The sequence below is a fragment of the Aythya fuligula genome, chromosome 3, assembly GCF_009819795.1.
Source record: "Aythya fuligula isolate bAytFul2 chromosome 3, bAytFul2.pri, whole genome shotgun sequence".
In the NCBI taxonomy this organism is placed as follows: domain Eukaryota; kingdom Metazoa; phylum Chordata; class Aves; order Anseriformes; family Anatidae; genus Aythya; species Aythya fuligula.
The window spans coordinates 20,489,841-20,504,345 of record NC_045561.1 but is presented as its reverse complement, the minus strand read 5'-3'; the positions used below and the strand labels follow the sequence as shown (position 1 = coordinate 20,504,345).

At 40.4% G+C, this 14,505-nt stretch overlaps 1 protein-coding gene across 1 annotated transcript in view; it reads right to left on the bottom strand.

The window, feature by feature from the left end:
- Positions 1 to 758: 758 nt before the first annotated feature.
- The window catches only part of TGFB2 (transforming growth factor beta 2), a 69,741-nt gene continuing 55,994 nt past the window's right edge, over positions 759 to 14,505 (bottom strand). Inside the window, 7 exon segments of the mRNA XM_032185834.1 lie at positions 759 to 995; positions 2,860 to 3,013; positions 3,597 to 3,771; positions 6,991 to 7,101; positions 7,217 to 7,261; positions 7,264 to 7,287; positions 7,290 to 7,347. Coding sequence (XP_032041725.1) covers positions 837 to 995; positions 2,860 to 3,013; positions 3,597 to 3,771; positions 6,991 to 7,101; positions 7,217 to 7,261; positions 7,264 to 7,287; positions 7,290 to 7,347 — 726 coding nt within the window. The 3' untranslated portion in view covers positions 759 to 836.

The window sequence follows — 14,505 nt, the reverse complement described above, 5'->3', positions numbered from 1 at the left end:
GACTTGTCTTTGAGACTGAAACAGAGTGTCCTTTATTAGTAAGTTATTCAGTATTTAAAACAAGGGTTTGAGACCTTACAAGAAGCCTCTCTAGGCAGCTGGCATGAAAAATAAGGTATTTTAAAGGCAGAGTTTCTCAATAATGTAGTAACTGATTTCTACTTAAATCCAACTAGACTAACCATTACTTCTCAGAATCTTTTGAGCTTGTGTTCCTTTAGGCTTTATATGTATTTCTGGCAGCTTATTTGGTCTCCATTTTGTCCACATTTGCTGGTTTTCTTTTTTCCAATGGCAATATGGAAATGTCCATTTGATAGTTTTTACACACAAATAAATAATGCACTGTTAACTCTACAACTAAGAGGAATGGGTAGGATGCCTATTGTATAACAATACAGAGAGATCAAGTAAGGCACGGGACAGATACAGCAACTCCACTTCATGGGATTTTCCTGTTTTTTTCCTTTCACATAGTACACTAACAAATTTCTTCCAGTGTTTATTTTTTAAAAGGTTTTTTTTTTCTTTAACTTGCTTCTTGTCTATCTCACGCTATGTGTAGGTGAAATGTAAGATAAAGGCCTTCAATGTTTTGCTTCAGATGCCAGTTTTAAAAAAACAAAACAACAACAACAAAAAAAAAACAAAACAACAACAAAAAAAACACTTTCAAACAGTTCAGACTAGTACCGCTTTTTTCTTCTTTTTTTTTTCCTTTAACACTGTTGAACCTGGGTTTTCATTTTTCCTTCCTTCCTTCTCATTCTCTCTATCCTTTTTCCTTGATTATTTTTTTTTAATACACACACATCACGTTGCTTCTGGGGAATCCTTTAGCTGCATTTGCAAGATTTTACGATCATGTTGGACAGTTGTTCAATTTTGGGTGTTTTGCCAATGTAGTAGAGGATGGTGAGAGGTTCTAAATCCTGGGACACACAGCATGGAGAGGCAGAAGCTTCTGGATTTATTGTGTTATACAAGCTGAGTACCTAGAAGGAGAAAGGAAATAAGAGATTAAGGCAGCTACCTCTGCCTGTCTGACTGCAAAGCAAATTCCTTTCTGCATCACTTCCTCCTACAACGCCTGGGACAATGCCTAATGAAATCAGTAGGAAGATGCCTATATTTGAATATTTTTGCATGCTTCTCCATTTTAAACTGGTGTCACAATCTGTCTGAGTTTCCTAACATTTTATCCTCACAGTCTTGAATCTTGTAACACATACATGCTTGGAGACTTACTTGAAAGAATAGCCCTTTAAAGCAACACACATGTTGTACTGATAGGTAAGAAAGAAACCATCTCTGTCTTCAGATTACCATTTATCATTACAGGAGAGGAGAGCCTTTCAGCACAAAAGTATTGCTCTGCTTCTCCTCCCTTGCTATTTTTCAGTAAATCCACTAATGCCACCCTGCGAGAATCGTGACTCCATCTGCAGTTTCTCCAACTGAAAATCAGCTGTGGTGAAGTTAGTAGCACTGGTGCTTTATTTCATGTTGGATTCATGTGTATGGTTCTCTGCAAGGGAAGTATGCAGGGTTACCCGCTGATGATGCATAGGTATTTCCGAGGATGCCATTAATGTGTTAGCTAAACACTAAGTGACCTTTTCCTAGAGCTTCAACACAACATTTACAGCTTAGAGAGACAGAAGACCTGTTCAGGGCAGCAACAACACTAACTACTTTATTAAGCAACCTCTGACTCTTTGGGTAACTTTCCAAACCACATATTTGTGACCATGACAGTTATTCTTCCTCTTTCCTTTAAAAACAAGTGCTGCTCCAAACTGTGTACACTACTACTCCACACCAGCGCAGGAACATACATACCTTATTGAAATATATTTACTACTGCCAGCTGACATTGCTAGTACTACAATGCCACAGCCAGCAACAGCTATACAAGTTACCTACACTTGGGTCCATATGCTCAGAAGAACTCACTATTGTGCCTTTACAGACCAAAAGGAAAACAAGCTGCCCCTTGGACAGGAAGAGTGCTCACTGCTGGCTGACACTGATCTGTTATTTTAAAGAAGGCTTGGAAAAGGTGAGATATCATCCTTAGTATGGACCTGAGCAGGAAATTCTTACTTTATGACAACTGTGATGCAAATGTCTGCTTCTTGTATTTATTGTCTAGATATTTTTATTGATAGTTGAGAAGAATGAGCACATAATAGCAGAACACTACTCATCCTAAAACAGTTGGCTAAAATACTAAGTACAATCCCTAAAATAAATGATCCCATCCCATACACCTATTAGTTCATAATCATTCCAGACACAAGATCCTTCCTTCACAAATAAATTTTCAGTGTACAAGAATGAATACATATTTTGAAGAAATATAGCTATCCATACATTATCATGAAATTCAGCATGGTAGATTATCAGTAACAATAGCAAATGAATGAGGCAGGTCATAAAGTAGGTGATAATCAAGTGGTAAGACTCATAGCCATTATCACTCTAATTGTGCCTCCCTTGGTGCCTCTGCTGAGGGAACTCATTGCCACCTTCCACTCATGCTCTTCAATGCCAGGTCCCATTTCAGGCAGTCTTCCAAAGCTACACCATGCACACAGTCACAGAGAGTATTTGATATGTCCATACATCATGCTGATAACCACAAAAAAAAAAAAAAAAAAAAAAAAAATCTCTGCAGTCCTGATACAGGACTTCTGCTTCAACTTTAGCATGCAGGTCAGTATAAGACCATATTGCCTCAGTTACTGAGATAATAAATGGAAGCTTTGGGGGTTGGCACTGATGACAGTCCTAGAAACATGTATCACCCTTTGGTTATAAAATAGAAGCTTAAAATTACCAAACAGTTGTACTTACTCTGCTGTGCTGAGTATCTGAGCTCCATAAATATGGGCAGGCTCCTGCACAGAAATTAGCATGATATCCTTTAGGTTCATGAATCCATTTCCAGCCAAGATCCCTCTTGAAGTCAATATAAAGTGGACGCAGGCAGCAATTATCCTGCACATTCCTGGAAAATAAAATACAGACAAATGCATTGGCCATAACAAAGACAACATAGGGAATAAAAATAATCCAGTTGCTTGCCCCTGAATAATTCTTTACAGGCAGGCAAGTCCGAGTCCCAGAAATTCAAAACTAAATCACATCCATTGAAGCTTATAGTATAAATGAAATCAGATGCTTAGAGAGGGCAGGACTTGCTTATATCAAGCTAATGGTTAGCCTGGAGGTTCATTAATGTACTGTTCTCCAGGTCCTACTAAGTCTCCTCTCTCAGTAGGTGAGCACAGTGGATGTGATCATTTGGATGTAATTATGGTGCTGATGGGCCTGAGAATTCTCCCTGATGGAACCCAGTCTCTGCTTTCTAAGGTCCTAACCTGCCTCATTGGCCATTGTCTCCACACAATGAGTGGAGCACATTAGGCAGATACCCACTGGGCATGGAAACTGAAGGTCTGTGAACGAGGGGTCACACTTTGTAAAAATGCCTACAATAAAGAAACATATTCTTACATGATAAGGAACTGCATTACAGCTCACAGGCTGGCATACCTGTGTAAATATACTAAATATAGATGCATAGTTACCTAAAACAATAGGCAGCATCTAGAGCACGCTTCTTCCGCCGACTGGGCTGTTGCGACTCAAGTCTGTAGGAGGGTAACAACATTAGCAGAAGATGTGGGGTCTTCCCACTGTATTTTTTCCTATTGGACTTTAAAGCTTTCACATCACCACTGGAATATGTGTAGTCATCAATACCTTCAAAAAATACATTTTGGTGATAAACATTGTGTTGCTTTTTTCTTCACAAATTAAATAAACCATCTCTTTAAAAAAAAATCCCTCAGAAACTGGGCAATGGTGGTGTCAGCTGAGAATGTTTACTGGGGAAGTGGAGGTAAATTCCAATTTGAGATCCCACCTATATACACAACTCTAACACATCTATCCTATCACCCCTCCCACACTCACAGCCATTTAACAGCATTTCAGTACATTTACCATTTACATTTGCCATTCATGCCAAAATGAATAATGGAGAAGACATATGGGGTTGCTCACTTCAGCTGCTCTATCTACATTGCTTAAACTAGTTTCAAATGCCCTAAGCAGTGACGCTTTTGTCACTTCACTTAGGGCAGTATTCCCATCTTTTAACAGCTACGCACCATTTAAAACCTTGCAACACCAATAAAGTTGCTCTGGACACCTGCATTTCCCACTGCTTACTTTCATCCCATTAGTTTTCTCCATCACATTTATGTCTTTCTAGTGCTTATAAAGTCTTTGTCTCTCATTGCCAGTTTAATTAATTCTGCTAATTCTTCCAAGGAAATCTATTATTCTAACTCCTACTTTTATGTGGACATGGCAAAGACGTTGATCAAAACATTTATTCTTAGATCAGAAATCAATGACCTCACATTTTGTGTTTTCTATACTAGTCACATTACTAGCTTCTTATCGTGGCAGTAGGATGGGCAAAAGAACCCCTGGTATTAGTCTTTACCAGGAGTCAATATAGCTCACGTTTTGCCTGTTCATAAAACCTTTCAAAAATTAATCTCCTCTACCAGATAATACTATCTAAAGTTTTTTGTTTTGTTTTGTTTTTTAACATTCAAAATTACAGTAATCAAATCTCATACTAACATTTTTTTTAAATACACACAATGGTTTAATTCATAGGTACAGTGCATATATATATTTAATTAGAATAAAAATTTCAATGCAGTGAAACAATGGTTAAATAAATGTAATACTTGATGAGGAATATAACCAAATCCCTGTAAAACAAATGAACCAAATCATGACATATTTGAATACATGAAAACTGGATAAACAAAATTCGGTTTGGTTCAAATATGACTTCACTTTAATATGTACTGATTAATGATAACAATAGCATCATTAATTAAATAAAATTTCCCCATTAGAAAATGAAATTTGAATGGCTTAAAATCACAAGGAAGTTTATACTTACTCTATCACTTTGTCTACTGTCCATAAGCACATATATCCATAACCCTTACTACACACTATTTTTTAATATCAATTCAATCCAATCTTTAATTTTTTAACAATCATTTATGTAAATAATTTACATATATAAGTAACAATAAATTGCATGTGCTAATGATGGTGAGTAGATGTATAGAAATACTCAACGTTAACTAATGTAGTTCCACTGACTTCACCTGAGACTCAACCTTTCACTACTGGATGTGGGAGATTATACAGGCATGCCATTTCTGTTACTTCATGCCACATTTCACTGGCACTAAAGCATTGCAACACATTTATTCAATTCTGGCACCTACTGATTAGTTCTTTCTGAAGCAACTGATAGCATTGCTCAGAGTAATTTAAATATTATTGAAATATTTGTAATATTAATATATTTATGATATATTAATATATTTATGACACCAAGTTAGGTGCGTGTGTCGATCTGCTTGAGGGTAGGAAGGCTCTGCAGGAGGATCTGGATAGGCTGCACCGATGGGCTGAGGTCAACTGCATGAAGTTCAACAAGGCCAAGTGCCGGGTCCTGCACCTGGGGCGCAATAACCCCAAGCAGAGCTACAGGCTGGGAGAGGAATGGTTGGAGAGCTGCCAGGCAGAGAAGGACCTGGGAGTGATGGTGGATAGTCGGCTGAATATGAGCCAGCAGTGTGCTCAGGTGGCCAAGAAGGCCAACGGCATCCTGGCTTGTATCAGGAACAGTGTGACCAGCAGGGCTAGGGAGGTGATCGTCCCCCTGTACTCAGCTCTGGTGAGGCCGCACCTCGAGTACTGTGTTCAGTTTTGGGCCCCTCGCTACAAGAAGGACATTGAGGTGCTTGAGCAGGTGCAGAGAAGGGCGACGAAGCTGGTGAGGGGCCTGGAGAACAAGTCCTACGAGGAGCGGCTGAGGGAGCTGGGCTTGTTCAGCCTGGAGAAGAGGAGGCTCAGGGGCGACCTTATCGCTCTCTACAGGTACCTTAAAGGAGGCTGTAGTGAGGTGGGGGTTGGTCTGTTCTCCCACGTGCCTGGTGACAGGACGAGGGGGAATGGGCTTAAGTTGAGCCAGGGGAGTTTTAGGTTAGATGTTAGGAAGAACTTCTTTACTGAAAGGGTTGTGAGGCATTGGAACAGGCTGCCCAGGGAAGTGGTGGAGTCACCATCCCTGGAAGTCTTCAAAAGACGTTTAGATGTAGAGCTTAGGGATATGGTTTAGTGGGGACTGCTAGCGTTAGGTCAGAGGTTGGATTCGATGATCTTGAGGTCTCTTCCAACCTAGAAATTCTGTGTGTGATTCTGTGTGTGTGATATATTCTAAGTGTGTTTATGGGTATTTACAAAGACTGGGACACTTTCTACATGAGGAAGCTGCCACTGTAAGCAAACCAACCGTTACCTTATGTATACTTTGGAAATTTGCCATAACAAGTATCGTTTTCTCTAATACACTCATAATATGCACCATGTTCACACACATCTACTGCAAGCAATTTATGTCTGCCAAATAACATCCTGATTCAAATGCCCAGTAATCTTCTCTATTGAAGCCTGAACTGTTACAGTGCTAGGATGGACAGCAGTCAAAGGGTTTATATTGAAAGCATTCAATAAGTTTTCTCATGATTACCCAACAGCAGATGGTCTACTGTGCATAAGTCTTTCTTACATTCAAACTGTATGTACATATTTCAAGCACACATGCTGCAAACTGTAATATAGATATTTAAGGACATCAAAGCTGCAAGCATGGAATGAGATGGCTTCTTATTCATTCCATCTAGTTTTAGAATAGTTCAGCTGTTATAGTTTTACCCTTGTGCCTTCAATGCCATTTTCTACCTACTGAGAATCAAGATTCTCAAATGTGTAAATTTTCAATAATCGTAATTCCATTTTAGAGAGGCAATAAGCTCGTTTCCCTCCTCAATTAGTAAGTACCACCACATTTTAAAACATATTTTTTTAATTTGTTACCTGCAAATCTTGCTTCAAGCTCCTCACTTTTATTTGGGATGATATAATTATTGGAAGGCACGAAGGTGCAGCACGGGCAATGTAAGCTTATCTTAAATCCAAGGTTCCTGTCTGCAAAACATGAAAGTAAGTGGAATTGGTTTTACATGTGGAATGAGCCTGAAATACTGATGAGTTAATGGATGAGGACGTGGGGCAGGAATGAAGGCAAAACACTGGTTGTCACCTCTATGATGGAGCCATTCATGCACAGCCTCAGTGACATCAAAGACAACCATTCTCCTTCAGCTCTTGTTTAACTACTTTGCTGTCAATGTAGCGCTGTCCTGGTGATGATAATTCTTTGGATTTTAGAACCTGCAAGAAACAATACATATGTTTGTCTACAAGTTAACATTTATCAGATTTTTATTAAAATGGACCATCGACGTTATAAAATAGTTTTTTCTACTATTACATTTCAAACCTCTATGCAATAGATGTACATTTAGGCACAGCTAGGTGTGTTTTGAAACTGAAAGATAACACAGTATTTCTTAGTTTCTGCAGAATCTTTATGGTCAACTTCAATGGCAACAACACCAGAGATTCAGTAATTTGACTATTTCAGTAAAAGTGCTTGACTAGGGAGGTCTTTTTCACATCTCATTTCCCTTAGGATAGTGCTGCAAATGATAATTGACTTTCAAGACCAAGTAGCGCATTCTCATATTTGCTCCCTACTTTACTATCTTCTTCGGGAGCGCTGGGAGAGGAAGGTGATATAAAAACACCCCAAGGAAATCATTTTACACCCTCATGCAAAACATGCCATCACATATTCCTTCCTAAGAGAATTCACACAGGAGGACTACACTGAAAACTTGTCCTGTAACACACATTCTTGGGGATCACAATAACTGGAAGCTGTTTCACCGTCATTAGTAACACTTACACTGGCTAGAGCATATCCAATGGAGGGGCACCAAGATGATAAAAGGTCTCTTGCACCTCTACTATGAGGAGAGGCTGAGAGAGCTGGGACTGTTCAGCCTGGATAAGAGGAGGTATGGGGGGGATCTTTGTACCTTGTATTACCAATGGTACAAGTGCCTGAGCGGAGGACGCAAAGATGACAGTACCAGGTTCTTTTCAGTGGTGTCCAATGCCATGACAAGAGGCAATGGGCACACACTAGAACACAAGAGATTCTATCTAAACATAAGAAAGCATTGTTTTACTGTGAGCTTGATGGAGAACTGACTCAGGTTGCCGAGATTGCGGAGTCCACCTCCTTGGAGATCTTCAAAAGGCACCTGGACGTGGTCCTGGGCAATCTTCATTAAGTGTCCCTGCTTGAGCAAGGCAGGGATTCAACCAGATGACCTCCAGAGGTCCCTGCCAACCTCACCCTGTCTGTAATTCTGTGACATCAAATGCTGAAGTGGAGCCTGTACAATACAGTCAGCACTTTGAAGGAAGATATTATATTGCTTACCCATAAGCCTTCCTTTTGACTTTTGGTACAGGTTACACATTGAAGAGAAAAAAAATACTGTCCATACAGGTAATCTGAGGGCATGCAGGTTTGAATTGTGGCCACACAATGATCTGTGCAACAGACAGTTTCACTTCTGCCCCAACCTGGATGCTAGCTGTGTTTTTATTTGTGTCAAAAGTTTCAGTAAAGCTTGCTACTGAGCATGAAATAAAAATTAACTAAACAAAACAAACAAACAAACAAAAAAAACTCAACTCCACCTCAAGACAGAGCAGTGTATGCCTGGAATTTCAAGTGCTGTATTGGGTTTATGCAGTAAGGTTTTGGTAGCAGGGGCTGCAATGGTGGCCTCTGAAAATAGCCCAGAGGCTGCCCCAGGTTAGATAAGGGCCAGTTTCAGCCAGCTCCGAAGGGACCCACGGCTGAGCCAAAGAGCCTAGCCAATAAGCAATGTTGTTTGCACCTTTGTGAGAAATATTTAAGAAAAGGGGGGGGAAAGGAATCTGCTGCACAACAGCAGCTGTGAGAGCAAGGAGTGAGAAGCAGCCCTGCAGGCCCCAAGATCAGTGCAGCAGGAGGTGCTCCAGGTGCACAGCAGCAGTTCCCCTGCAGCCTGTGGAGAGGCCCCTGGTGGAGCAGGCTGTCCCCCTGCAGCCCATGGGTGCCACATGGAGCAGATCTCCATGCTGCAGCCCATGGAGGAGCCCCCGGTAGAGCAGGTGGACATGGCCTGGAGGAGGCTGCAGCCCATGGAGAGCCCCCGCAGGAGCAGGCCCTGGGCTGGAGCTGCAGCCCGTGGAGAGGAGCCCATGCAGGAGCAGGGGATCTGGGGGCAGCTGTCACCCACCCATAGGGAACCCGTGCTGGAGCAGTTTGCTCCTGGGGGGATGGACCCCATGGTACGGAGCCATGTGGGAGCAGTGCTTGAAGAGCTGCTGCCTGTGGGCAGCCCCCTCAGGATCAGTTCGGGAAGGACGTATCTCGTGGGAGGGACCCTACATGGAGCAGGGGCAGAGAGTGACCATGAAGGAGCAGTGGAGACAAAGTGTCAGGGACTGACCGCAGCCCCCATTCCTGGTTCCCCTTTGCTACTTGTGGGGAGGACACAAAAGAGTGGATGGGGAGAGAAGGTGTTTTTAGTTTGCTTTTAGTTTCTTACTGTTCCACTCTGCTAGTAATGGGAAATAAATTATATTAATCTCCTTATGTGAGTCTGTTTTGCCCATGATGATAATTGGTGAGTGATCTTCCTGTCCTTATCTCAACCCTTGAGCACTTTTCATTTTATTTTCTCCCCCTTTTCCTTTGAGTAGGGGGAGTGAGACAGCAGTTGTGTGGAAAATTAGCTAACCCTCACCGTAAAACCACCACAAATGCTCACATTCTTCTTTGTATCTAAAGAACTTCAGTGACTGCTTTTCCATAAACAAGCAAAGGCCGCTATTATTTACCTTGCTTCTGAAAACAACTGGGCTTTTGGCTGCTAACAGGTTTCTGGTTTCCCAGTTATTAAACTATTAAACTATGTTGATAGTTTTGTGATGCAGGAAGCTGGAATGCCATGCAATGTTAAGTTGACTCCAATCAACATACCACATGATAACATCACTTCGTAACTTCTGGCATACCAGCAGTTTGAGTTCGTGTATTGTTTTGAGTTCTTACTCCATTGGTAATGGACTTGGATGGTTAAAGAGTAACTGACAGACATGTGTCACTATTTCCTCCTATTTTCTCAGCACAGGACAGCCTGATACCTAGCAAACTGCTGGTATAAATCAGTGATGAAACCACATTATATATATATGAAGAAAAATATTTCAGAAGAGGTGTGAAATTATGTCATCATAATAAAATTAGGCTTTTCTTAATGAAACAGAAAAGCTTGCTTGAAAAGCCCTCATTCTATCCAACATGTAGAGATTCCCTCTTTATTTCAAGGGAGTGCTGTACCTTTTACAGGTAAGCAGCACAGCTCCTACAATAATCTTTGAATTATGAGAAAAACAGCAGTAGGATAAGCTCTGTGCCTTCTTTCTGATTTACACACAAAACATTTACAGCAGGACAAAAGAAGCAGAAAGACATGGGAAGGTGTTGGTCTCAATCCAGAAAATTACCAAATGTCACTTGTAGGGGATGTTAAGGTCTCCAGTAGAAATTCAGGGCACTCAAACATTCAACACTAAGACTCCTTTTTATGAGGCAGCCTTCAAAGTGTTTGAACAACTGTTTACAGAGAGTCTGGCAGCAGCAAGGGGACTACCATTGCTCAGAAGTGCCAGAGATGAGAGAATCTGCAATCAATGCTGGGAAAGTCCCAGAGAAGCACAAATATAACTTTGCCTTCTCTTTGGTCTTTATCAGGTCAACTCAAGTGTTTCTGAGGACGTAATGCAGCTGTCATTCCGCAGAGATGTGCTGGGGTGGGGGGGAGGGAGGGAGGGGGAGAGCAAATAAGACTCAAGAACTTGGATAATTTCTTGTCCTTTCTGCACAGTCATATCTTTCCACAGACTCCAGAAACTGCATACCTCACAGTTTTGGCAGTGATGTAAGGATCTAAAAGTAAGCAACATGCCAAAAGTAATCTCTTGATGTTAACTATAATTGGTCTTAGATGTGTTTTGAAGACTTGGTTGTGCCTTGGTATCCAAAAGATAATGTCTTTATTCCAGTCTCACTCCTATGAAAAGACAAAGTGAGGGATTGGCAACATGTATCTGGCATGAAAGACATTTGTAAAAGTACAAGAGATCATTACCACACATATTTAACAGTACAAAGAACATTCATCCTGACCTATGAACTGAATGATAAGAAAAGTGTTTGCAGGTTTCAAAGCTGTAGAACACGATGGACAGTATGGTTACAAGAGCCAGATATAATCTACCTGGAAGTATCTAGGGTATCTGAAAGAAAGGCTCCTTTCCATGTGATTTATGCAACATATTCATGGAAAAAAAAAAAAGAATGAAGATGGAGCTAAAAAGTCACAAACTAAGTATATCATAAGTAATTTCCACAATTGGCATAATGTATTAAGCAGACACTCATAATTCTTAAGCAAAAAGCTGTTCAATGTGATGAGTACCACACACAATGAAATTAGCAGGTCTACTTCGATCTCAAGCAAAAATGATCTAGCCGCACTGTTCCAAATTTTTCCTTTTTTTTTCTGCACTTATCCTTGCAAGTGCAGAAATAGTAGTTGTAACACAGAGCAAATGGATGATAAAATCCTAGACCCATCAGTCTGTTTCCTCCGCCAAACCCACCAGATGAATAACTCTTTCTGATGAAATGCACTTTTCCTGCACTGCATTTCAACTCCATACATGCTGAAGCAGCAACATGATGCACAGTAGTAATTAAAATGGTGTCTTTGAAGGAAACTAGCAAAGTTTATAGCTACAATACAGTCTTCAAGTGAGCCTTCCAGAAATTATTATATGATATAGTATTTTAGGCTCTCAATGCCATCTTCCCCCCTCTCTGGTTTGTTTTTTTGTAGTTTGTACTGCCTTTCTGGTCATACCTTCATCAGTCCTTTTCTCCTAATGCACCATTCAAGCCCATTCCCACTGAAAAACTTCTCTTTTGGTATTTCCAATAATTTCTTCCTATTAGATGAGCTATCTTAGTTGCAAAAAAAGAAAAGTTTTTCCTATGCCTTGTGGCTTCTGTGCTTTAAAGTTCATCTGCTTCTTCCAACTATACTGATAGGTCTTAGAAGATATTACCTTCATCTGTAAACATTGCTTTGCCTATAAACATTGTCTTGCTTTTATGCTTAGCCCATTGCAACCACATCTAACACTACAAAAAATGTTGTTGCACAACTTGGATCTGCAGGCGGCCTGAAAGGTGAAAACCTCTGTCCAACAGTTTTCAGTTCGCATATTCAGTTCACATATATTAACATAAGACAAGGGAAAAAAAAAAAAAAAAAAAAAAAAAAAAAAAAACACCAGAGAGAAAGAAGACAGAATTAAACTTTTAGTTCAATCTTTACTCATTTCCTTCTAGCACCTCATCCAAACACTCCCTCTTAAAGAGGCAGAAGTTTGATATGTCTGTGGATCATGACCTGGATTGTTCAGGTTTCTGGGGGTTGGGGGAGTATTGTGCATCTTTACCCACATGTAGAAGTGACAAATTCAATCACTTGCATGATTAAGAGATTTTCACACATACCACCTTACTCCCCTCAGTTTTCAGCGCATGCACGAGTAGCTGACAATGCACAAAAACTGCATGCATGTAGGTACAAGCATGCACACCTTCACATGTGCATGAGTGAAAGCTCAAGACTAACAATCTGAAAATTCAGGTTGGACAAAATCTCTCAAGCTTCTAGACATAGGGATGTTCTGCCACATATATATCTTCATTTAGTCCCCTTCAAAGGTATTAAGGAACATTGCCTTTTCTATTAAAGAACATACAATCACATTATGTGAGGATTAGCTGAATAGATAGATAGGTAACAAAAAGGTTATCCAGCAGACTTCTAGCCCAGTACGCAGAATAATTTTCATTCAGTAGCACTGCTGTAAATTTTAAAAACAATTTGTTTTTATCTACCCTCTTTTTGTACATAATTCCTCCCTTTCACATGAAAGCGTATACTTAGTCAAAACTCTTCATCAATCTCTACTTGACACAGTACTGTGCATACTTGAGCCTTGCCTTCTAGCTGTCATTCTATGTGCACTGCTAACCTTCCCCTTGCCTTTTTTTTTTTTTCATTCAGGTTGGAAAAGACCTCTAAATCATCTAGTCCAACCTTTTACCCAGTACTGGCAAATCCAACCACACCACTAAGTTCTACATCTACATGTTTCCTGAAGACCTCAAGGAATGGTAACTCAACCACTTCCCTGGGCAGCCCATTCCAATTCTGTACAACCCTTTCAGTAAAAAAGTTTCTCCTAACCTGAACCTCCCCTGGCACAACGTGAGACCATTTCCCCTTGTCCTATCATTTCGTGCTTGGGAGAAGAGCCCAATGCCTACCTCACTACAACTTCTTTTAAGGTAATTGTAAAGTACAATAAGGTCTCCCCTGAGCCTTCATCCCAGTTCCCTCAGCTGCTCCTCATAAGACTTGTTTTCTAGACCCTTCACCAGCTTTGTTGCCCTTCTTTGAGCATGCTCCAGCACCTCAGTGTCCTTCTTGTAGTGAGGGGCCCCAAAACTGAACACAGAATATTTCTATACTGACCATTTAAAAAAAAAAAAAAAAAAAAAAGGAAAAAAATATCTTACGAATCCCCATGAAGGATCTCAAGATATCAAATACATGCAGCTACTGCCAGCAGCACAAAGAAAATAGTGACTATATGAAAAATGCACGTAATCGCAGGAAAGGTTTTATGAAGTAGCCAGACAGATACAAAGTATTGCTCTTACTTGTACAGGGACATGTTTAGGAAGCCCTGTTGGAGATCTCAGTGATGACAGCCTTTACATGCCACCCTCATGTGAGACCTGCCAGATTTCTGGTATTTTATAAATCCCACTGAAATCTTTTGCTCTGCATTGGTTCTGGGCTGTTCTGCCCAGTCCTCAAAGGGAGGCTCTGATCTGCTGGCAAGGATTTATCGGCAATCCTCCTCATTTGTTAGAGGAGGCTGGACCCGGATGCTACCTTGGAAACATATCCCAAATCACCATGACCAGCGATTCAGTGGTGAAATGGCTTAATTTTGTCATAAACTGGCTGCAGAAGAATCACAAACATGTTTCCAAAAAAGAGTGACATCTACAGTACTTCTGCCAACTGCTCTGCTTGTTTTTCAACCAACTGGAGAGCATAAACTGATACACTAAAAATAAAAAAGTATCATGTAGCTGAAATCTTCACTAAAATACTGGAGGATAAAAACTGTTTACTCATATGCATACATTTATCCTCCTATCACACAGTTCTGAGTATATAAATAAGGACAGGGATTGTCTTAGGCTGTATTTTATAAACTGCAAAGTATACTGAGAACACTATAATTCATGATAACAAACAAAGCAGAATG